The 25,619-nt window shown below is 37.8% G+C and overlaps 1 protein-coding gene and 1 pseudogene across 3 annotated transcripts in view; one reads left to right on the top strand and one right to left on the bottom strand.

Moving 5' to 3' along the window:
* The window catches only part of Ralgapa1 (Ral GTPase activating protein catalytic subunit alpha 1), a 234,562-nt gene that overhangs the window by 169,935 nt on the left and 39,008 nt on the right, over positions 1-25,619 (bottom strand). For all 3 annotated transcript variants that reach the window (XM_052185821.1, XM_052185824.1, XM_052185823.1), the window contains exons 8-11: positions 22,325-22,463; positions 20,965-21,173; positions 15,648-15,887; positions 4,653-4,850 (exon numbers count right to left, since the gene is read on the bottom strand). In XM_052185821.1, the coding sequence (XP_052041781.1) occupies positions 4,653-4,850; positions 15,648-15,887; positions 20,965-21,173; positions 22,325-22,463 (786 nt within the window). The remainder of the gene's footprint in view (positions 1-4,652; positions 4,851-15,647; positions 15,888-20,964; positions 21,174-22,324; positions 22,464-25,619) is intronic.
* LOC127687735 (programmed cell death protein 5-like) lies at positions 23,001-24,424 on the top strand (annotated as a pseudogene).

The raw sequence follows: 25,619 nt of genomic DNA, 5'->3' as shown, positions 1-25,619 counted from the left end.
TAGAAAGTCTTCCAACCAAAAAAAGCACAGGACCAGATGGCTTCAGTGCAGAATTCTATCAGACCTTCAAAGAAGAGTTAACACCAATACTCTTCAAACTATTCCACAAAATAGAAACAGAAGGAACACTACCCAATTCCTTCTACGAAGCCACAATTACGCTGATACCAAAGCCACACAAAGATCCAACAAAGAAAGAGAACTTCAGACCAATTTCCCTTATGAACATCGATGCAAAAATACTCAATAAAATTCTTGCCAACCGAATCCAAGAACACATCAAAACGATCATCCACCATGATCAAGTAGGCTTTATCCCAGGAATGCAGGGTTGGTTCAATATACGGAAATCCATCAATACAATCCACTACATAAACAAACTCAAAGAACAAAACCACATGGTCATTTCATTGGATGCTGAAAAAGCATTTGACAAAATTCAGCATCCCTTCATGCTTAAAGTCTTGGAGAGAACAGGAATTCAAGGCCCATACCTAAACATAGTAAAAGCAATATACAGCAAACCGGTAGCCAGCATCAAACTAAATGGAGAGAAACTTGAAGCAATCCCACTGAAATCAGGGACCAGACAAGGCTGCCCCCTTTCTCCTTATCTTTTCAATATTGTACTTGAGGTACTAGCTCGGGCAATTCGACAACATAAGGAGGTCAAAGGGATACAAATTGGAAAGGAAGAAGTCAAACTATCATTATTTGCAGACGACATGATCGTCTACCTAAGTGACCCAAAGAACTCCACTAGAGAGCTCCTACAGCTGATAAACAACTTCAGCAAAGTGGCAGGTTATAAAGTCAACTCAAGCAAATCAGTGGCCTTCCTATACTCAAAGGATAAGCAGGCTGAGAAAGAAATTAGGGAAATGACCCCCTTCACAATAGCCACAAACAGTATAAAGTATCTTGGGGTGACTCTTACCAAACATGTGAAAGATCTGTATGACAAGAACTTCAAGACTCTGAAGAAGGAAATGGAAGAAGACCTCAAAAAATGGGAAAACCTCCCATGCTCATGGATCGGCAGAATCAATATAGTTAAAATGGCCATTTTGCCTAAAGCACTATACAGATTCAATGCAATACCCATCAAAATCCCAACTCAATTCTTCACAGAGCTAGAAAGAGCAATTATCAAATTCATCTGGAACAACAAAAAACCCAGGATAGCTAAAACTATTCTCAGCAACAAAAGGAAATCTGGGGGAATCAGTATCCCTGACCTCAAGCAATACTACAGAGCAATAGTGTTAAAAACTGCATGGTATTGGTACAGTGACAGACAGGAGGATCAATGGAACAGGATTGAAGATCCAGAAATGAACCCACACACCTATGGCCACTTGATCCTCGACAAAGAGGCTGAAAACATCCAATGGAAAAAAGATAGCCTTTTCAACAAATGGTGCTGGTTCAACTGGAGGTCAGCATGCAGAAGAATGCGAATTGATCCATCCTTGTCTCCTTGTACTAAGCTCAAATCCAAATGGATCAAGGACCTCCACATAAAGCCAGACACTCTGAAGCTAATAGAAAAAAAACTGGGGAAGACCCTTGAGGACATCGGTACAGGGAGAAAGTTTCTGAACAGAACACCAATAGCGTATGCTCTAAGAGCAAGAATTGACAAATGGGACCTCATAAAATTACAAAGTTTCTGTAAGGCAAAGGACACCATCAAGAGGACAAATCGGCAACCAACAAATTGGGAAAAGATCTTCACCAATCCTACATCAGATAGAGGGCTAATATCCAATATATATAAAGAACTCAAGAAGCTAGACTCCAGAAAACCAAACAACCCTATTAAAAAATGGGGTACAGAGTTAAACAAAGAATTCTCACCTGAAGAACTTCGGATGGCGGAGAAGCATCTTAAAAAATGCTCAACTTCATTAGTCATTAGGGAAATGCAAATCAAAACAACCCTAAGATTTCATCTTACACCAGTCAGAATGGCTAAGATTAAAAATTCAGGAGACAGCAGGTGTTGGAGAGGGTGTGGAGAAAGAGGAACACTCCTCCACTGCTGGTGGGGTTGCAAATTGGTACAACCACTCTGGAAATCAGTCTGGCGGTTCCTCCGAAAACTGGGCACCTTACTTCCAGAAGATCCTGCTATACCACTCCTGGGCATATACCCAGAAGACTCCCCACCATGTAATAAGGATACATGTTCTACTATGTTCATAGCAGCCCTATTTGTAATTGCCAGATGCTGGAAAGAACCCAGGTATCCCTCAACAGAAGAGTGGATGCAAAAAATGTGGTATATCTACACAATGGAGTACTATTCAGCCATTAGAAACAATGAATTCATGAAATTCTTAGGCAAATGGATGGAGCTAGAGAATATCATACTAAGTGAGGTAACCCAGACTCAAAAGGTGAATCATGGTATGCACTCACTAATAAGTGGATATTAACCTAGAAAACTGGAATACCCAAAACATAATCCACACATCAAATGAGGTAGAAGAAGAAAGGAGGAGTGGCCCCTGGTTCTGGAAAGACTCAGTGAAACAGTATTCAGCAAAACCAGAACGGGGAAGTGGGAAGGGGTGGGTGGGAGGACAGGGGAAGAGAAGGGGGCTTGCGGGACTTTCGGGGAGTGGGGGGGCTAGAAAAGGGGAAATCATTTGAAATGTAAATAAATTATATCGAATAATAAAAAAAAAAAAAAAGAAAAAAAAAAAAAAAAAAAAAAAAAAAAAAAAAAAAAAAAAAAATAAAGGCATGCACCACCATATTAGGCCCGTTTGTAATTCTGTATATGTAATTATTCAATTTCTATATAAATGATGCAGGGTAGGGTGAGTGTATACAGGAACAGTATGTGAGTCTATCCTGACTGAACTCCTCTTGATGAGGTTATATTAACCACTAAAATAAAAAAATACTACCCTGACCAGAAAAGGGGAAATCATTTGAAATGTAAATAAAAAATATATCAAATAAAAAGAAAATACTACCCAAATGTTCCTCTCCTGATTCAAAGGACATTGTATGGTTATTATAAAAGCAAATCAGATAAATACAATCTTTTATACTCCTAATCTCATCTCAGTTTCTAGTTCCTGTGGAGCCTGACATATGACAGGAGTTGAACAATAAAAGGATGAAAGCTCGCTCAGATCGAAGAATTAGGCGGATAGGTCAGTCACCCAGTGCTGCCTCTGTACCCTTTTCTTTCTGCTCTGAGAACAAATTTCAGGCATTCTTATCACCAGCAACACATTTTTTTCATGTCTGGAAAGTTTGAATTCTGCAGTCTAGCTTTAATGTAAAGGAGTCTAGGGAAGAATTCCAAACATTCTGGTTTGTAGCAGGCAGCCATTCATAGCAGAAGCAGTCAATATTTCAAGAAAAGAAGGAACAATAATTTGATAATCATCACACACAAAATATGTCCTCTAAAATCAACTTTGATTTAAAATACCTTTAAAATATGATAGCATCTCTCTCTGATATACACCCCATTTTTTTAAGCATGAATTGCACAAATGACTATGGAATAAGTGAACAATTTAGCAATACTGAAAAGGTTCTGAATGTACATCAGAAAATTACAATCAAATGCATAAGGAATCCAAGCGGTTTCTGGCACTCTGGCCTGTGCTACATTTGATGTGCTACATTTCATACTAGTCTTGGCTGAATACACAATATACACAATCTGTACTGAGCATGTCTTCATACCACAAGACATCAATGAATGATGATCAGATTCAGGACTGCAGTATTTAAAAATTGAGCTGCTTTTACTATACAGGGAAAGATTCCTGATCTTAGAAAGTATAATAGCATAGTTATGGAATACAAAGACAGTATTTTCATACTGCCTTTCTGCAGCATGCAAGTATCAAATTAGTATTTCTTTGGATTGGACTGTCAGAATATTTGATTTTTTTTAAATTATTATTAAGCTTCTGACTTGAATGGCATTTTTTTTATAAAAAGAATTTTAGTTTGCCTTTTTTATTTATAGTACTATTATACATATTTTTAATTATTTTTATATACTCCACATTTTATTCCCCACCCCCACTAACCACTGTCCACCCTCCAACTGTTCCATATTCCATACCTCTTCCCCTCCCCCATCTCCACCTGGATGTCCCTATCCCCCACCCCATCTGACCTCTAAACTCCCTGGGGCCTCTAGACTCTTGTGGGTTAGGTGCATCATCTCTGAATGAACACAGACCCAGCAGTTCTCTACTGTATGTGTGTTGGGGGCCTGATGTCAGCTGGTGTGTGCTGCCTGTTTGGTGGTCCAGTGTTTGAGAGATCCCGGGGGTCCAGATTAACTGAGACTGCTGGTCCTCCTACAGGGTTGCCCTCAGCTTCATTCAGCCTTCCCTAATTCAACAGCAGGGGTCAGCTGCTTCTGTCCACTGATTGGGTGCAAATATCTACATCTGACTCTTTCAGCTGTTTGTTGGGTCATCTGGAGTGCTGCCATGCTAGGTCCCTTTTTGTGAGCGACAATACCACATGTACATTCTCTCTCTTGCAAATGTGAACATAGTTTCTTTCTTTCTTTCACATACAAAACACACACACAAACAAAACACGAAATAAAATAAAAATCTTTAAAGACAGATAAAAAAAGAACACATATCTCATAACTTCACCTCTTCTCTTTTTTCTCCATCTTCTACTGAAATATCATGCTCTGTGACATTTTCACTGCAGGGTATATCTGAAGAAGTGATCACAATTTCTTCAGGCTCTTGCATAAACAAAGGTTTTTCCTCTTGTTGAATCCATTCTTGATATACTTTTACCACTTTTCTCATAGCTGCTGCTTCACAAATTGGTAATAAAAATGCCTAGTAAATAAAAGAAAAAATATTTTCTTTTGCCACAAATATATTAATATATTTTTATTTCATACAACGGGAGATAAAAACAATTTCACAAACTTAATCAACTCATTAACTATTCATCAACTCAGAGAAAGCCTTTTATTACCAAATATTTTGTAAATACTTTAAAAGAGAAATACAGTAGATAGATATTGAAGCAAAAGAAACAGATTTGTTTTATTATATTACTCTGAATGGTGATATTCTTTGTTTCATGAAACTTTACTCTTAGAAAATTCAATATAAGAATTCAAATAAGAATTCTCACCTGAAGAACTTCGGATGGCGGAGAAGCATCTTAAAAAATGCTCAACTTCATTAGTCATTAGGGAAATGCAAATTAAAACAACCCTGAGATTTCACCTTATACCAGTCAGAATGGCTAAGATTAAAAATTCAGGAGACAGCAGGTGTTGGAGAGGGTGTGGAGAAAGAGGAACACTCCTCCACTGCTGGTGGGGTTGCAAATTGGTACAACCACTCTGGAAATCAGTCTGGCGGTTCCTCCGAAAACTGGGCACCTCACTTCCAGAAGATCCTGCTATACCACTCCTAGGCATATACCCAGAGGATTACCCACCATGTAATAAGGATACATGCTCTACTATGTTCATAGCAGCCCTATTTATAATTGCCAGATGCTGGAAAGAACCCAGGTATCCCTCAACAGAAGAGTGGGTACAAAAAATGTGGTATATCTACACAATGGAGTACTATTCAGCCATTAGAAACAATGAATTCATGAAATTCTTAGGCAAATGGATGGAGCTAGAAAACATCATACTAAGTGAGGTAACCCAGACTCAAAAGGTGACTCATGGTATGCACTCACTAATAAGTGGATATTAACCTAGAAAACTGGAATACCCCAAACATAATCCATACATCAAATGAGGTACAAGAAGAAAGGAGGAGTGGCCCCTTGTTCTGGAAAGACTCAGTGAGGCAGTATAGGGCAAAACCAGAACGGGGAAGTGGGAAGGGGTGGGTGGGAGGACAGGGGGAGAGAAGGGGGCTTATGGGACTTTCAGGGAGTGGGGGTCTAGAAAGGGGGAAATCATTTGAAATGTAAATAAAAAATATATCGAATAAAAAAAAAAAAGAAGTGACAAGGACAGCAGTCTGTACCTGCGCACAACCCTGGATCTCTCAAGCATTCATGCCAGAGTCCCGAGGCCCAGAGAACTGATGCTGACTTACTCATTAGCTCAATCAGAAATGTCCGAGTGTGCTTGTGTGCACACCTGCGTATGCATGGGTCTACATGTATGTATGCAAAATGTCCAAGTGTGCTTGTGTGCACACCTGCGTATGCATGGGTCTACATGTATGTATGCAGAAATGTCCGAGTGTGCTTGTGTGCACACCTGCGTATGCATGGGTCTACATGTATGTATGCTGAAAATAACCCTGAACAAGAATGAGAAGGAAACGAGACTCAGAGGGCGGCTGGGGTGAGGGTGGGGAGCGGAGCACACAAGACAGCAGGTTGCCAGCTAATGACTTAGGCCCCGAAAAAGCAAGTTCCATAGTCCCTGCTAATCACATTTTGAAGGTTGTCTTTTCAGATCTGTTTTGATCACACTTCCCGAATATGTTTTCATAAAGTCAATAGCATCAAGTGAACTGGACTGAAGAGAGAAACAGTAATGTTTCCAAGGGAAAACAAGCTGGTAAACTAGTAAACTATAAAACAATACTCTAGTTCTTTGAAGATTTCTGTAATCGCATGAACCTTAAATCTGTGTGTGTGTGTGTGTATGAGAGAGAGAGAGAGAGAGAGAGAGAGAGAGAGAGAGAGAGAGAGAGAGAGAATGCTTAAATAAATGTGGCATGACACTGACGCGTATGAAGGTATGCAAGCCAGAAGTTGATATTAAGAGTCTACATCAGTTGCTCTGCACATTATTTTCTGAGACAGGTGGTCTCACTGAACCTAAAGATCACTGACTTGGCTAAACTAGCTGGCCAGAGAGCTCCAAAGGTCCCCGTGTCTCTGCTCCACACTACCCCCAGTGCTGGAATTAAGGGTATGCAACGCCATGCCCAGGTTTTATACAAATTTGAAGGACCTGAAGGTAGATCCTCATGTTTGCTCAGCAAGCAGTTTACTGACTGAGCCATCTCCCAATCCCCAGTTTTTAACAACAGAATCTTAAATATAATAATGGCAAAGTGTATGTTCCTCACCATCATAACGGAGTCCTGAGAAATTATTATACTTGGGAAACATTATACAGCTGCTCTAGAGTCACCTCACAACAGATGGACACATAACTGAGGCAGGAGTTGCCATCCAAACCAATTACATTTGGCAAGTGTGAACCCCACCCCCATCCACACAGAGCAAACATCAATAGTTGACTGCTGTTTCTCTCTTAGCAAAGACTGAATTTCCCCATCCCTCCATTGTGCTCCAGATAACAACTCACAATTTACAAGAACTGACTAATTTATCTGCTGTTCCCTGTCCATAGCCAGCATCCCTTGTTAGAGATGAGCAAGCCAAAAGCCTCTGAAGCTAATTAAGTGACTCACGGAGGAACTCATATACAAAGTAACCATTCCAGCCCAGGAACAGAAACAGCCTCCACTGTTATTTCCACCATTCACTCAACGGCCCATGCACCCTAGCAAAGCCACGCAAGGTACTGTGATGGCTTTCCCTCCTCGAACTGCACAAAGGAGATGCTTCACTTAGCAGATTGCTTGTGATGGATTCCTGGCAGGCTCCCTCTGTGACAGGTAAAGGCAGGGAACTATGAATTGTCTCAATGCTTTAATGGAAGATGCAGAGCTTTAAGCACCTCTGGCCCAGTTTTGCCCTTGGAGCATAAGCAAAGGAAATTCTCCCAGAGCACAAGGCAGATCAGAACAAAGCTAGAGCACAGTGAATTGTGCGGGCTGAGGAAGAAAACACGGCAGCTGACCAGCCCCTCAACTATCTCCTGTTTCCTGAGTCATAAATGGCATCTCTGCCACTGGTGCCACAGGCAGATTCTCCGCTGCCCACAGGCATCTGCTTCAGTCAGCTGGGAAGAATCCCATAGTGCACTGGTTTCAACTGACTGTCTTTGGGGAGGGCAGGGCTAGTACCCAGCTGCTGTTAGCAGACAGGGAGGCGCCTTCTCACCTGCCCTGGGCACCCTCTATGGCCCTGACTCCCCAGCTGTCCCTGTGATTACAGACTTTCCTTGACTGACTCAGAATATTAAATGTACCCTTCCTCCAAATGAAGAATTTAAAAACAACAGCAACTTTGTTTATTGATATCTGACAAGGAGAGGGTGGTAGGGATAAAAAAAAAAAAGAAAATTCAATATAAGTATAATAAGCCACATTTATAACTTACATTATTGTTTTGAGAATTACTGCCATTAAAATGCTTTCATAACAGAATAGAGACAGCTGACTAAACAAGAATGGTGATGTGGGGCATGAGAGAAGAATTTAAAAAGATGGCACTCAAGAGAAGTCAGTACAAACTCCAGAAACAAAAAACACTATGTCACATTAAAAGTTCTGTAGAAAGTCTCACAAACAGAATGGATGAAGGACAATATATATATATATATATATATATATATATATATATATATATATGATTGAAGACAAAATGGAACTGGAACAACCCAGCAAACGCAAAAATTAAGGCAGAGAATTCAAAATACATGTGACATTATGAAAAGAGTAAGTCTAAAGGTCACAAAAAAAGGAGGAAACATATTTTATTTTTAAAGACACAGAATACATTTCAAAAGAATCATAACAGAAAATTTCCTAGAGTTACGAAAGAGATGCCAGTCTACATAAAGGAGGACTGTTTGGTTCAGAACATCAAACTTAAGGCGAGAAATAATATCCCCTTGAAATTTAATTAAAACATTAAATATATAGAACAAAGAACACATACTAATAATGGCAGAGAGCAACATCAAGTTACACATAAATGCAGGCCTATCATAATAAAAGCAGATTTGCCAACTGAAACTTTAAGTAGTAGAAAATCCCATAAAGATACATTTCAAGTTCTCAAAGCCATCTGCTGACCCACAAATGTAGCCATGACCAGCCGCACTGTCCTGTTACAGGAGGTGGAAAAGTAAAAATCCCATGCTTAAAACAGGCTCACAGAATTTATAACCACTAAGTCTCTATAGAAGAAACTTTAAAGGACTGTTCTAAACTAAAAAGAAAAAAATTCCATCCACAGTCCACAGGAAATAAATCATACCAGAATAATAGTTAACCAGGAAAGGAAAAAAAAAAAACAAAAAACAAAACCCTATAACAATCAACAAAATGACAGGAATCAGTACACAGCATTCAATAAACATTCTGAATAGTAATGGCTTCAATTTCCCAAGCAAAGACATAGACAAGTAGAGTGGAATAAAAATAGAAACCACCTTTTTGTTCTAAGGAACATACTTTACCACAAGAAAACACACACTACCTTAGGATAAATTATCAGGAGCTGAGGAAACGAACCATCAAGAGAATAGCATGAGTTTTAAGATATATGCCAAATACAGGCACACCTGTTTCATAAAACAAATACTAAAAAAACCACCCAGTAACCCCAGAAACACAACAGTAGGTGACTTCAATACCCTACTTTTACCTACTGACAAATCATCTAGATAAAAACAATCAAAATTAATTAATGAGTTATTAATTTAATCTCCATTAAATAATAGCATATATAAAATGAATTTAACAGACATCTACAGACTTCTATCCAAACACTGAAAAATATAAATTTTTCTCAGAAACCCCTGGAATGTTCTAAAGAGGTCATTCATTAGCACACAAAGCAAGTCTCAACACACACAGGAAAACTGGACTATTTTCTTGGATACTATCTGATCACAATGGAGTAAAGCTATAATCAACAATAAAACAACCCCAGAACATACACTCAACGGAGACTAAGCAACACTATTAAATGATGAATGGGACCTGGATGAAATTAAGAAATTTCCAGAATTGAATGAAAGCAAAAACACATACAGATCTATTGAGAGACAAAAAAAGCTGTCATAAAGGAAAGTTTAGAGCTCTAACTTCCTACATTGAAAAATCAGAGAGATCTAAGTAAATAAGTTAGGGTTCTGAGTAAGGAACAAGCCAACTCCAAAGCTACTAGACAAAGAACTCACTAAGCACAACAGAAATTAGTGCAATGAAAACAGTAACAATTATGAAACAAGGAGCTGTTTCTTTGAAAAGATAAACAAAATTGGCAAAACTTTAGCCAAAGAAAAAGACTCCAATTAATAAAATTTGAGATGAAAAGGGAGTCATAACAACAGACACCACTGAGATTCAGAAAGTAATTAGGTTTTTACCTTACAATCATATCCTACTTAGTTGGAAAAGCTAAAAGAAATGGATGAATTTCTAAGTGCTTATAGTTTACCAAAATTAAACCAAGATGTGATAAACAATTAAAAGAGAGCTATATGTTAGATTAAAACTAGAAAGACATAAAAAATAAAAGTACACACTAACCATTCTGATAAATATATATGCAGAAATTCTCAAGAAATTTCTATTTTTTGAAATATTTTCTATTTAAAAATTCTCAAGCATTTTAAATGCTTTAAAAAACAAATTTAAAATCATATCAGAAAGGTCAATAACCATGATCAAGTTGTCTTCATTCTTAAATATGCTATATATCTAAGTCAATAAATGCTATAAATTTCAAAAGTGGGTAGAAATCACATGATCCTCTTGATAGATATACTTTTGACAAAATTTAATATCTATTTATGAAAGAAGTACAGAAAAAACTAGGAGTGGAAGGAACATATCTCAACATAATAAGGACTATATAATACAAACCTATACAAAATAATACAAAATGCTAAATTGTGGAACGCTTAGATGCATCTCTAAGCCAAGAAATAAGAATGTCTGATGCTCTCTAGACATTCCAAATCAATAAAATGTTTGAAGATTAGATTATTAAGACAAAAAAAAATAAAAGCGATATTAATAGAAAAGGATGAAGTAAAGTCACTGTATCCTTATTTGTATTTGGCATGATTCTATATATAACAGGGCCCCAGACCTTAGTAGGCCCCTAGACTTTAGCACAACTGACTCCACGGTGGAGATATCATTCAGGCTGTGAAACTCATCACAGCCCCTCCAGCCAAAATGAAAATACAGACTGATCCATCAAAATCCACAGTTCTGGGAAAGTCTCTAAATATACTAATCTTACTTTTTGTCAATCCCGAACATGCTTTTTGTGCTGAAAGGCTGACCCTGAGAAAGGCTGAGTGATACTCTGGGTCTTGAACACTCAATGTTGTTGCTAACCAGCTAATAAAGACTCCCTAGTCACTTAAAACCATGTCCGAGAAGTCTTTTCTGGTGAACACCTCACTACACATAAGACTTGAAAGACTCCACTACAAAATTCTTAAGAGCTAATCAACATTTTAAACAACATGCAAAGACTCAAATTTAACACACAAAAAATTCAGTACTTTTCCTATATACCAAGGATAAACACACTGATGAGTCAAAAAAACAACCACATTCACAATAGCCTCCAAACACAGACAAACACTCTCTCTCTCTCTCTCTCTCTCTCTCTCTCTCTCTCTCTCACACACACACACACACACACACACACACACTCGAATAAATCTAACCAAGAAAAGGATAGGCCTTTTATAATTAATTTTTATTACATGTTTAGTATATGTGCACCATGTGTACATATAACGATCAGAAGCTAACTCTTGGGAGTCAGTTCTCTCTTTCCACCATGTGGGATCCCAGAGATCAAACTCAAATCATCAGGCTTGGTGACAAGAGCCTTCATCCACTGAGCCATCTCACCAGAGCATGGAATCTTTTCAATGAAAAAATTAAAATACTGAAGAAGGAATCTGAGGAAGGCACTAAGATGGAAAGATCTTCCATGATCACAGATTAAAAGAATTATATTGTGAAAATGATCATCCTACCAAAAGCAATCTATATATTCATGTATTCCCCATCAACATTCTATAATCATCTTTTACAGAAACAGAAAACTTTAAAATTCATATAGAAGCACAGAAGATCCAGGATAGATAAAGCAACCCTGAGGTAAGAATACTGTTAAAGGAATCATCACACTAATTGCTAGTGCATACGACAGTCATAAATACAGTTTGGATCTGGCGGGAAAACAAGCAAGCAGCCGGAGTGGGAGGAAACAGTGGCACTTGGATATCAGCGCACACAGCGGCAGGCCGGCATGTTGCTTCTGAGGAAGATGTCAAAAAGAAACATTGAAGACATCTTTCTTCTACAAGTGGTGTTAGGATGTTCACATCTGAGTGAAAGTAAAACATTATATGTCATCGTGCACAAAAATCAACTCAAGAGCGATCCTCATGAAAGTGTTTTTTTTTTTTTTGTTTTGTTTTGTTTTTTTTAAAGACAGGGTTTCTCTGTGTGGTCCTGGCTGTCCTGGAACTCACTCTGTAGACCAGGCTGGCCTCGAACTCAGAAACCCGCCTGCCTCTGCCTTCCAAGTGCTGGGATAATAGGCATGCACCACCACGCTCGGCGAAAGTTTTTTTAAAAAAGCACTTCTGTATTGCAAAGTTAATATGGAAATATTAAGTGAAGAGACAGCTTACAATATGAAAGAAAATTACTGCCAGCTATATATCTGATAGAGGATTAATATAATGAATATAGAAAGTGCTTTAATGAACTAAACTAATTAAAAACCTAAACTATAAGGAAAGAAACAAACCAACCAAAAATGTCCAATAAATATTTTAATAGTGCTCAACATCCTTGGTCACCAAGGAAACACAAATTAAAAGTCCTTTGAGGTTACAGCTTATCCCAGTTAGCTATTGTCAAGAAAACATAAGATGTGCTAGAGATGGCTCAGTACTTAAGAACATTTGTTCTTGCAGAGGAATGGGTTCAATTCCCAGCACCCATATGATGGCTCAAACTGTCCATAACTCCAGTTCCAGAGTATCTGACACCCTTCTTCTGACCTCTGTGGGTACCTGGAATGCATATGGTACACAGAAATACATGCAAAAAAAACCTCATATACATACAATAAAATAAATCTTAAAACAAAGAAAAAACCAAAAACAACAGTACTGTAAGAATGTGAAGGAAAAAGAAAACTTCATTCATTGCAGTGGGCATGTAAACTGGTCCAGCTACTATGGAAATCAGTAGTTTCTCAAATTGACATAGCTATACCACATCTAGCCATTTTCCCAGAGAATTCTATATATACCAAGAGATAACTGCACATCCATAGTCATGGCTGCTCTATTCACAAGAACAAGGAAATTAAATCAGCCTCATGTCCATCAGATGATGAAAAGATAATACAAACATGGCATATACACAATGGATTTTATCTGGCCATAAAGAAAAATGAGAAATAAGTAGAGTAACTCAGGCTAAGGCAAAAACTATATATTCTCTCTCACATACAGTGCTAGCTTGCACTTTCATATGTGGGCATTTATGTAGGCATGTGTAGATTCTAGGAAAGTAGAAAGGAGCTCATGAGATAGAGAAAAGAATTGTAAAGGGGTGGTGAGGGGCCTGGGGTAGTAGAATTCTTGTGATGTCAAAAAGAAAGGAAGAATACTGAGAACTGGGTAAGGAGATGGGGGGCCAAGAAGAGGTGTATACTAACATTGTACAGAAAAGACTTGAGGAAATCTGATACTTAATAGGCTAATAAAATAGTTCCATCCAGGAACAAAAGTTGAGAACTTGTCTCAAAAAACTAAAAGGAAAAAACAAAAAACAAAAACCAGCCAGACATGCAAAGTAAACCCATTGATGCTGAAGTGGAGAATCTGTTGTGGGTAAACACTGCTTTCTAACTGAAGCTGATGGTGGCTCCAACAGAGAAAATTTATGCCTAGCATTGTAATCCGTTCAAATGCCTAGGTTAGGAAAAGCACAGACACCAGTGGGGAAGCTATGACTGTTATTTTACTAAGTAGATGTGTCTATCAAACTATCTTTTGTTTCGTCACCCCTGGACCTCCAGTTTCGAGACAGGGTCTCACTAGACCAGGCTGGTGTCAAACTCAGAGGGATCCACCAGCTGCTGGATTTCCAGCTAGCCTCTGCCTTTTGAGTTCTGTGATTAAGGCATAAACCACCACACCTGGTCCTCAAATTCTTCTTTAAATAATTATGCTTATACCCACAGATTAATGCTATTGTGAGGGATAGTCAGAAACACTTCTTTGTGCAGACATCAGCAATGACAGCAAAGATTCATAACTAGTACAGAGAATAATCAGACTGACAGGGTACAATGGGAATCCATAGCACCCCTTCCAAAAACACACAGGAAGAGGGCAGACATGTAAAAGGGAAGCAGGAGGCAGAGAGCTGTGGAACAATGACTTGCCATGATTGCCTGACTCCTGAACTCTCAGCAGCTCTGATTACCTGTTCAAGATCTAAACAAGATTGGGCTGGTCAAAATCATGCCATGGAACAGGGAAAGGTACACTGGCCCCAATCACACTCTGAAGATTTATACATAATAAAGGATTAATGGGGGAGGGAAGAGACATTCTTCTCAGTGGTCTAGCCACTGGTAAGGAACCCATACTTCTTTAAACAAATAACCCATGGGAAGAAGAAGAGCTAGTTGGGAAGAGTTAAAGGGGTTAGCAGAAGTGAATATGACTGAAATATCTATGTACATGTATGAAAATGCCATATATGAAAATGTCATAGCTTTTATTTTAGCTCACCACTCCAGGTTATAATCCATTATTGTTAGGGAAGTCACAAGAGGACTTAAGTCACATCCACAGTCGTGGAGCAGAGAGAACAGAAAGCATGCACCCTTCTAAGACTTAGTTCCCGTTCTGCACTCGTATATGGCTCAGTACACCAAGCCAGAGAATCATGTTGTCTATGTTGGCTGGTTATTCCCATATCATTTAATTATAATCAAAACAGTTCCCCATGCCCACAGGACTGATATTGACTGTTCCTCAGTTTCTCTTCCAGACAAGTCCAAGTTGTGTCATATTGACACTTTAACTGTCATAGTGTACTGACCAGTTTTGTGCTGATACACATCGAAGTCATTCGGAAAGAATGACCCTCAATTGAGAAAATATCTGTACAAAACCAGCCTGTGAATAAAGACTGTGTTGTAGTTTCTGATTGATAACTGATGTGGGAGGGCACAGCTCAAGTAGCAGTGCCAGTCCTGGGTGCTCTAAACAAGCAGGTTGAGCGCAGATTGAACAAGCCAGTAAGCAGCACCCCTCCAGAGCCTCTGCATTTAGAATCCTGTTTTGAGTTTCAGCCCTGACTTAACTGGATGATTAGTCCAACAAGCTGTAAACAAATCCTTTCCTACCCAGGTTAATTTTGGTGTCATGGTGTTTTATCATAGCAACAGAAGCCCTAACTAAGAAACACAGTGAATAAGTATAAACTGTTTGGATAGCATAAGGAATATGAAGGGAGGAAAAAGAAAGAAAGAGGGTATAAGTTCAGTAGAGCATGTGTTTAGCATGCACAAAGCTCTGTGCTTCATTTGGAGAAAAAAAAAAAAACAACCAGGAAACAGGAGGATGCATGGAAAATGTTAAAGGGTTTTTATATAAGTTTGAGAAACTTAAAGTTAACTTAGAAAACTTCATAAGGAATCTATTTTAAAGGGCTAAAAACTAATATGAGCAATAATTTCATTATAATCTAAAAATGTTGATAGTATTTTACCTGACGAAATATCTCTGTGACAAAGTTTACATTGCTTCTCTTAGATGAAAACACTCTGCGAACAATTTCAATGTCTGTGAGGTGTTCTTCGTCGATGCTACAGAGACTGGAAGAGCTAGGCTCTCGCTCTGTGAGAGTGCTTGTATTGGAATGAGACTGCTCAGGCTCTGCAGTTTTGTCTGCTTTATCAACAGTATCATTCTTGCTTTCTTCTCTGGATACCAAACTAGCAGCTGCTCTCTAAAATGAAAACAAAAGTCAAAGAATATCATTTATCACTCATATTAATGTTTTGGTTTTATCGTATATTAGCAGACCCCAAGGCCACATCCAACACTGCTTAAAAGCCAGATACCTAACTACATTTAGAAGCCATTCTGAATAATTAAGCATAAAGCAAATAACATCTGAGTGATACAGAAAACCTCAAATGTGTAGTAGCACTTCATCTACTCACCTGTAATTTAACTGAAGCAAGTTAATAGTTATCAATTAAGCCTATATGAAAAACCTCCAACACATAGGCACGAAGTCAGCTCCGGTCGTCAACAATGAGTAATAACACAAGGAAATAGCAGCAAATTATTTACTTCACAATGCTAAAGATTTAAAACTTTCTGAAGCAGAAGCAGAACAAGAGGAGGAGCAGAGAAAGGAGGAAAAGAAGGAAACAAAATTTAAGACAGCAAACAAGATAAAACTAAGAGAAAAATCTTAGGATCTTTGAGGAATATTTGTCAAGACTGAAGACCAAGCCTATGTGATCAAATTGGCCTCTTTCCAGGGATATAAAGACAGTTCTATATATGTAAGTAAACAAACATAATTCAATACAAAAATAGACTAAAAACCAAGAGCATGTGATTGTCCTATCAAAAAAAGGCCTGTTACAAGATCCATTATTACTTCATAATTAAAGTCTTGGAGTTGCTAAGGGATATAAGGGACATACCGCAAAATAAAAAAGGCAATTTATAGCAAACTCACAGCCAACATCAAACTAAATGGAAGAAACCCAAAGCATTTCCACTAAAATCAGAAACAAGACAAGGAGTTTACTCTCTTCATGCCTATTCAATAGCTAGAGCAATCAAACAACTGAAGGAGACCAAGGGGATACTAATAGAAAAGGGAAAAGACCAACTATTTGTAGATAATATGAAACCCTAAGAAAAGACCCTAAGAAATTTACCAAAAAACTTCTACAGCTGCTAAACACTTAGTAGGATACAAAATTACACACACACACACACACACACATACACAATTAGTCTTCCCATACATAAATTAGAAATATACTAGACAAGAAATAAGGGAAATAGTATCTTTTACAGCAGTCTCAAAAATATACATTGGAATAACTTTAACCAAGAAAGTGAAAGACTTCTATACTAAAAATGTTAAGACATTGAAGATGGAAAGGCATCCCATGTTCATGGAGCCATGGGATTGAAAATGGCAATCCTACCAAAAACAATTTATAGATGCATTGGAATCTTCATCAAAATTCAACACAGTTCTTCACAGAAATTAAAACTGCACATGGAAACACAAAAAAATCCAGGATGGCTAAAACAATCATGCAAACAAAAGAACTGGTAGAAGTCCAAGTATCCCAAATTTCAAGTTGTACTGCAGAGCTTTAGTAATAGACCCAGCAAGGTGGTGGCATAAAAACATTCACATTGATCAAAGGAATCAAACTGAAGGCCCAGACAAACCAACATACCTATGGACACCTCATTTTCACAAAGCCAAAAATACACACTGGAGAGCCAAATGCCAAATCGATTTCAAATAGATCCCTATTTATCAACCTGCACAAAACTCAACTCCAGACAGATCAAGGTTATCAGCATAAGACCAGATACCCTGAATCTGACAGAGACAAAGTGTGGAATATGTTCAAGCTCACTGGCACAAGAAAGGGCTTTCTCAACAAGACACTGATAGCATTAAGATCAACAGGTAAACAACAGGACCGCAAGGAAGATAAAAAGCTCGTGGATGGCAAAACAATCATTTCAGCAAAAATGGCAGCCTAGAGAATGGGGAAACATCTGAGGATGAGGGGCCACTCTTCCTTTCTTCTTGTACCTCATTTGATGTGTAAATTATGTTTTGGGTTTTCCAGGTTTCTAGGTTAATAACCGCTTATTAGTGAGTGTATACCATGATTCACCTTTTGAGTCTGGGTTACCTCACTTAGTATGATGTTTTCTAGCTCCATCCATTTGCCTAAGAATTTCATGAATTCATTGTTTCTAATGGCTGAATAGTACTCCATTGTGTAGATGTACCACATTTTTTCCATCCACTCTTCTGTTGAGGGATACCTGGGTTCTTTCCAGCATCTGGCAATTATAAATAGGGCTGCTATGAACATAGTAGAGCATGTATCCTTATTACATGGTGGGGAATCCTCTGGGTATATGCCCAGGAGTGGTATAGCAGGATCTTCTGGAAGTGAGGTGCCCAGTTTTCGGAGGAACCGCCAGACTGATTTCCAGAGTTGTTGTACCAATTTGCAACCCCACCAGCAGTGGAGGAGTGTTCCTCTTTCTCCACACCCTCTCCAACACCTGCTATCTCCTGAATTTTTTAATCTTAGCCATTCTGACTGGTGTAAGGTGAAATCTCAGGGTTGTTTTGATTTGCATTTCCCTAATGACTAATGAAGTTGAGCATTGTTTAAGATGCTTCTCCGCCATCCAATGTTCTTCAGGTGAGAATTCTTTGTTTAACTCTGTACCCCATTTTTTAATAGGGTTGTTTGGTTTTCTGGAGTCTAACTTCTTGAGTTCTTTATATATATTGGATATTAGCCCTCTATCTGATGTAGGATTGATGAAGATCTTTTCCCAATTTGTTGGTTGCCGATTTGTCCTCTTGATGGTGTCCTTTGCCTTACAGAAACTTTGTAATTTTATCAGGTCCCATTCATCAATTCTTGCTCTTAGAGCACATGCTCTAAGAAACTTTCTCCCTGTACCGATGTCCTCAAGGGTCCTCCCCAGTTTCTTTTCTATTAGCTTCAGAGTGTCTGACTTTATGTGGAGGTCCTTGATCCATTTGGATTTGAGCTTAGTACAAGGAGAAAAGGATGGATCAATTCGCATTCTTCTGCATGCTGACCTCCAGTTGAAACAGCACCATTTGTTGAAAAGGCTATCTTTTTTCCATTGGATGTTTTCAGCCTCTTTGTCGAGGATCAAGTGGCCATACATGTGTGGGTTCATTTCTGGATCTTCAATCCTGTTCCATTGATCCTCCTGCCTGTCACTGTACCAATACCATGCAGTTTTTAACACTATTGCTCTGTAGTATTGCTTGAGGTCAGGGATACTGATTCCCCCAGACTTTTTTTGTTGCTGAGAACAGTTTTAGCTATCCTGGGATTTTTGTTATTCCAGATGAATTTGATAATTGCTCTTTCTAACTCTGTGAAGAATTGAGTTGGGATTTTGATGGGTATTGCATTGAATCTGTAGATTACTTTTGGCAAAATGGCCACTTTAACTATATTGATTCTACCGATCCATGAGCATGGGAGGTTTTCCCATTTTTTGAGGTCTTCTTCCATTTCCTTCTTCAGAGTCTTGAAGTTCTTGTCATACAGATCTTTCACATCTTTGGTAAGAGTCACCCCAAGATACTTTATACTGTTTGTAGCTATTGTGAAGGGGTCATTTCCCTAATTTCTTTCTCAGCTTGCTTATCCTTTCAGTATAGGAAGGCCACTGATTTGCTTGAGTTAATTTTATAACCTGCCACTTTGCTGAAGTTGTTTATCAGCTGTAGGAGTTCTCTAGTGGAGTTTTTTGGGTCACTTAGGTAGACTATCATGTCATCTGCAAATAATGATAGTTTGACTTCTTCCTTTCCAATTTGTATCCCTTTGACCTCCTTATGTTGTTTAATTGCCCGAGCTGGTACCTCAAGTACAATATTGAAAAGATAAGGAGAAAGGGGGCAGCCCTGTCTAGTCCCTGATTTTAGTGGGATTGCTTCAAGTTTCTCTCCATTTAGTTTGATGCTGGCTACCGGTTTGCTGTATATTGCTTTTACTATGTTTAGGTATGGGCCTTGAATTCCTGTTCTCTCCAAGACTTTAAGCATGAAAGGATGCTGAATTTTGTCAAATGCTTTTTCAGCATCCAATGAAATGACCATGTGGTTTTTTTCTTTGAGTTTGTTTATGTAGTGGATTGCATTGATGGATTTCCGTATATTGAACCAACCCTGCATTCCCGGGATAAAGCCTACTTGATCATGGTGGATGATCGTTTTGATGTGTTCTTGGATTCGGTTGGCAAGAATTTTATTGAGTATTTTTGCATCAATGTTCATAAGGGAAATTGACATTTTCTTTTTATTATTATTTTTTTCTTACTTGTTTTTTATTTTCCTTTGTATAGATGTTTATGTTTCTTGTTGGGAGTTTGTTTGTTTTAAAGAGAAAGGAAAGGAACATAAAATTAGGTGGATAGAGTGGGAAGGTTCTGAAGGAAAAATCAAAATATATTTTCCATAAAAAAGTATTTTAAATTCATAGAAAATAAGGATTTGATATTTTAAGTATGCGTCAACTCAGATAAATGGCATTACTAAGTAACACACACACACACACACACGTGTATGTAGGGAAAACACAATATTAGGGATAAAGAGACCCAGAAAAAAAAGTATGAAGATGAGATAAACTGTTCAATTTAAAACAAGCAAACATATCATTTAAAAACCGTTTCTCTACTTTATAGTTATGTAACATCCTATCTTATTTTTAGACTCAGTATCTATTGATAATTGGAGGGATTTTGGCCAGACTTCACATATGTATTCTGTGAATGTTTAGAAACTAAAAAGGATGAGGTCAGAGGATAACACAGTAGGGAATGAACTGACTGCCGTGCAAGCATGAGAACCTGAAGGACACTAAAAGTTGTCATGCACTAAGTGGGGGAAGCCACGTACAAAGGTCCATCCTATCTGTAGTTCCAGTAAGCTCCAATGTATTCTCAGAGAATAAAGGAGACTCTCATTCTATTAATACTGAGATAAACTGGAACCTGAGACTAATATATGGCTAAAATCATCTTCTGCATCTCTTAAGCTTTCTTTAAAAAAAAAAGTATTATTATACAAATTTTATTTTCTGTCAAGAAAATACATGCTACTTCTACAATAAAAGCTAAAGTTTGAGTTTTGAGATAGATTTATTCAAATAAAGCATCACTAGCATCCATTCTAAATATGCAGTACACCTAAGGCGGGTAACTTCAGGAAGCTACTTAACCTTGCTTAATTTATACATTACCTGAATATTCTTTGGCAAGACTTCACCTTCCATCCCAGGAATATTAGGTCCTGAATGTGGTTTTGGCTCCAGCCAGAAAGAAACCAGCCAACGAATGACAATAACCCGAGCCTGGATGAAAGGCTCTTTTGTACAATATATTGTTTCATTGGTTTCAGCATCCTTCTTTATCATCACATAATGAGGCTTTGGTCTGATCTGTGGGATATCTATATAAAAATAGAAAGCAAAAATACGAAAACCACAATTATTCCTAAGCCTGCATTTTAAAAGTCTTCAGAATATATTGTGACACTACACTGTTTTTAGAAGTGTTAATAAAAAAAATAATTCTATAATGATAGATGCTATCTAAGAATCTAGATGAACCATATATTAGGTTAATATAAAACAAAACAAAACAAAACCAGCAAAAACAAAATACAAAAAACAAAAAACAAAACCCAAACCAATGTGTCTTTTCCAAAATCTAATCAATCTAGCATTAGGGAGGCAGAGGCAGGAGGATCTCTGAGTTTGAGGCTAGCCTGGTCCACAGAGTGAATTCTAGGACAGCCAGGGCTACCCAGAGAAACCCTGTCTTGAAACAAAAGCAAAAACAAAAACAAACAAGCAAACAAAAATATTCAGTAAGACGGGCATGATAGCTATACCCGAGCCTGCTAGTTGCCTGAAGGTGTCCCATGAGGAACATCTTTCTTCAAAATAGGTTTTTTACATACAGATTTATTTCTTCCTTTTGTCTATGACCCAGGTCTGTCTCTAAACCAGATTTGTACAAAAGGATCTGTCAAGGTCATTTTGCCAAAACACTAAAAATTGGACAAGAAATGACAGAAAAGATAAAACAATTTAACTATTCATACAATTTGACTAACAATTAATTGAACCTTTGAGAAATCATAGGGGGAAATATATAGTTTAAAGCCAGACATGTGGTATATACCTATAACCCCAGCATTTAGGAGGCTGAGACAGAAAATTCACAAGTTCGAAACCATTTGGGCTATGTACCAAGATCCAAGCCAACCTAGAAGATTTATCAACTTTCTGTCTCAAAATTTAAAAAAACAAAAAAAAAATGAATATACACACATAATACAAAATGAATATATACAGATCATAGAAACATTAGAATTCAAGTTAAACTACTACTAACTACTGAATGAGACCCAAAGAACAACTTTTTAGTGAAATCTTTCCATTCTCAGTAAAAATGTATTACTATAAATGCATTTTCGTTCTAAATCTGGGTGCATCATCAGTACAAACAGTAGATGTGGTCAGTGTTCTGTAGGTAACAAATGCCATCGACATTTTACTCTTAAGTGTAAATTACAAAATTCTAAATTATACCTACCAAGTACAGGATGATACAAACTATTCTCCTTGCAGATGTTTGGGAAAATATAAGGCAAGTAAAACTTCTTAAAATGTGAAAACAGAAACGAAAATCCCCTTTCTTGGTTTTCTTTGTTCTTCCATTCTAAACTTTTTACCTAAAAATAAACAGTGTTATTACAATCACCCCAGGAAAGCAGAATCTCTTAAATATAGTTCAGCTGCTATAAACAAGCTTTTTAGACTATCTATGAAGATCATGATAAATAGCAAAAGTTCTTCTGTACTTTATTAGCATATAAAATGTACAAATGGATTTCATTACGCACTTTGATACATACACATATAACGTACGTTGATTATATAGTCCATTCTTTAAAATTGGCCTAATATACAAACATATTACATATATTTTTTAAAATCTTACACTAAATTGCAAAATTATGAAAATGATTCATTTGGCTGTATTAATGACAAATACACTATTTTTTCCTATCCCTACCTGAATAATTATGATCAAAAGCACTCACAGTGGTTAAATAGGCAAGTGCAGATACCAAAGTCCAACATTAAAGAGAGCCAAACAGTACAAACTTTGAGCTTGAGACGTGTACAGAGAATGTGCATGGAGTATGGAGTAAAGGAACAGGAGGACACAGAATACTAATACTACTCTATTGTGGAATTACAGCAAAATGAGAAGGATACCTAAGAAAGAGATTTGCAAAGGCCCAGGTGAGTTATCAGAACCCAGTCAAGGAGAATGTCTGCAGAGCATGGGAATGGTGATTTGGGTAAATATGATCACTTTCAAGAAGGCTAAATAAATAAAATGTTGAGAATGTGAGACAAGTTTGTCACAAAGAAGAAGGAGCAAGGGGGACAGATGTGTGTATACAAATTTATTCTTCAGTTTTAGTCACTCAGAGGAACCAGGAATAGCAACACTCAGTATTGATAGTAATGAACTTCCCAAGTGCCTAGATACTGGATTCTAAACACAATTCTCCAGAAAGGGTCAAAGAAAGTACAAGATAAAACTGCAACAATAAAAAATGCATTGGAGAAGGCTGTAGTGGTGCACACTTTTAATCCCAGTGCTCAGGCAAAAACAGGTGGAACACTGAGAGTTTGAGAACAGCCAGGTCTACATATGAGTTCCAAGAAAGGCAGGACTAGGTAGAAAGACCCTGACTCAAACAAAATTAAAAAAAAAAATTCAACAATAGAAGAATAATACTGAGGAAGTGCAAGATGGCTCAGTGGGTAAAGGCACGCCCATCGACCCTGACAAACTAAGATCAATCCTCCAGGACACACATGGTGGAAGGAAAGAATCAACCCCACAAGCTGTTCTCTGACTTCCCTGTTCGCACCAAACATACCTTGCCCCTTCTCTAATTAAATGAAAACATGTAATAAAATTTTAAAAGAACTTTATTGGAGACAATTCAAAATGAATATAAATAATCTTGAAGTCACAAAATTCCAACAACCTATGCTGAGATAAGTAAGTATATGAATAAATAAATAGGAAGGCGTGAAAACTTTTGCAGATAATTCCAGGCCTACGTTGCCACAATAGGATTATTTTTCAATTCTGGATTAAAAGAGGAAAAATTCAAATATCTCCCTAATAAAGAACTCGAGGCGCTGAGGAAGCAGAGGCTGGCCGAGCTGCAGGCCAAGCATGGAGATCCTGGTGATGCAGCCCAACAGGAAGCAAAACAAAGGGAAGGAGAAATGAGAAACAGTATCTTAGCCCAAGTTCTGGATCAATCAGCCCGGGCCAGATTAAGTAACTTAGCACTTGTAAAGCCTGAAAAAACTAAAGCAGTGGAGAACTACCTTATACAGATGCCCGATACGGACAACTAAGCGGGAAGGTGTCAGAACAAGGTTTAATAGAAATACTTGAGAAAGTCAGCCAGCAGACAGAAAACAACAGTGAAATTCAACAGAAGAAAAGTAATGGACTCTAATGAAGAGGATGATTACTAAGAGGATGTGCACACTGACAGACTTACGGAGCAGTGTCTAGGACAGTTACCACCTTGTAAATGTTTCCTTTGTTCCCTGTCTATATATGCCTTTTGAAAAAATAAACTTGTACCTCAAACTCAAAAAAAAAAGAAAGAAAGAAAGAATGTAAAAGCCAAAGATGGGGAAGGAAAGTTGTAAAATGCTATTTTCTTTTTTTTTTTTTTTAAGATTTATTTATTGTTATATCTAAGTATACTGTAGTTGTCTTCAGACACACCAGAAGAGGGTACCCGGTCTCATTACAGATGGTTGTGAGCCAGTGAGCCACCATGTGGTTGCTGGGATTTGAACTCAGGACCTTAGGAAGAGCAGTCAGTGCTCTTAACCATTCAGCCATCTCTCCAGCCCCCGAGAAATACTATTTTCAAGACATCACATGGGCTGCTGCACAAATCAACTCACAGTAGCTGTGGCTGCTTGTATAAGATCAAGCCAGTCAAAAGTCTAGGCTAGATGGGAGGGCTGTCAAGGACTAGTCCTGGAAAATGAGCTATAGGCGGCTGAGCTGTTGAGGAAAGTTTAGTCACTTTTCTCTGGGAATATGGCTTCTAGTAGGTTGTCTGCCCCAGCAGAGGGCCCCATACCCATGCATGGTACCCAGCTCAACACTCAACTGGATTCAGGGGGATGATGATGAAGAAGAGGAGGAGAAGAAAAATCAGAATGGGGACAGGCAGGCTCTTCTGAGGAGAGCTGGAAGGAGGTGGTAATAATAAAAATACAATGTATGCATACATGAAAATTTTCAAAGAACAAATTTCTAAAAAATTAAAGCAAAATATTGGTCTAAAGAGGAGTATGGATGATTCCTGAAATGATTTCCGAAATAATTATGCTAAGATGCCAGAATAAAAAATGACTCAACATATAAGAAATATGATGAAAATCACATTAATAGTTGCTTGGGAGGGGTTGCAAAGGATGCATTGTAAAGAGATCAACAATTAAATAAATCTTCAAAGGCTGAATTACGGTGCCATGTAACAAGATTCCATAAACTGTAATGGATATTGAATCGTGACTAAGCTGCAATCTCAGCATTTCAGAGGCTCGGTTGGCAGGATTATGATTTGATGCCAGCCTGGGTTGGGCTAATTCTAAGCTAGCACAAGGCTATAAAAGGAAGGGAGGGAGGGTGAAAAAGAATGGACAAAAAGAAAGATCCAGCAAGTGATAAAACCTAATGTCAAAATTCTATAAATAATTACATCTCAATTAACCTACAAGAATTTTAAAAATGTATATGAAGCTTAAGCTTTTGAAAAGCAAAA

This window comes from Apodemus sylvaticus, chromosome 6, assembly GCF_947179515.1.
Source record: "Apodemus sylvaticus chromosome 6, mApoSyl1.1, whole genome shotgun sequence".
NCBI lineage: Eukaryota > Metazoa > Chordata > Mammalia > Rodentia > Muridae > Apodemus > Apodemus sylvaticus.
The sequence above is the reverse complement of the archived record's forward strand: the minus strand, read 5'-3'. Positions and strand labels throughout refer to the sequence as shown.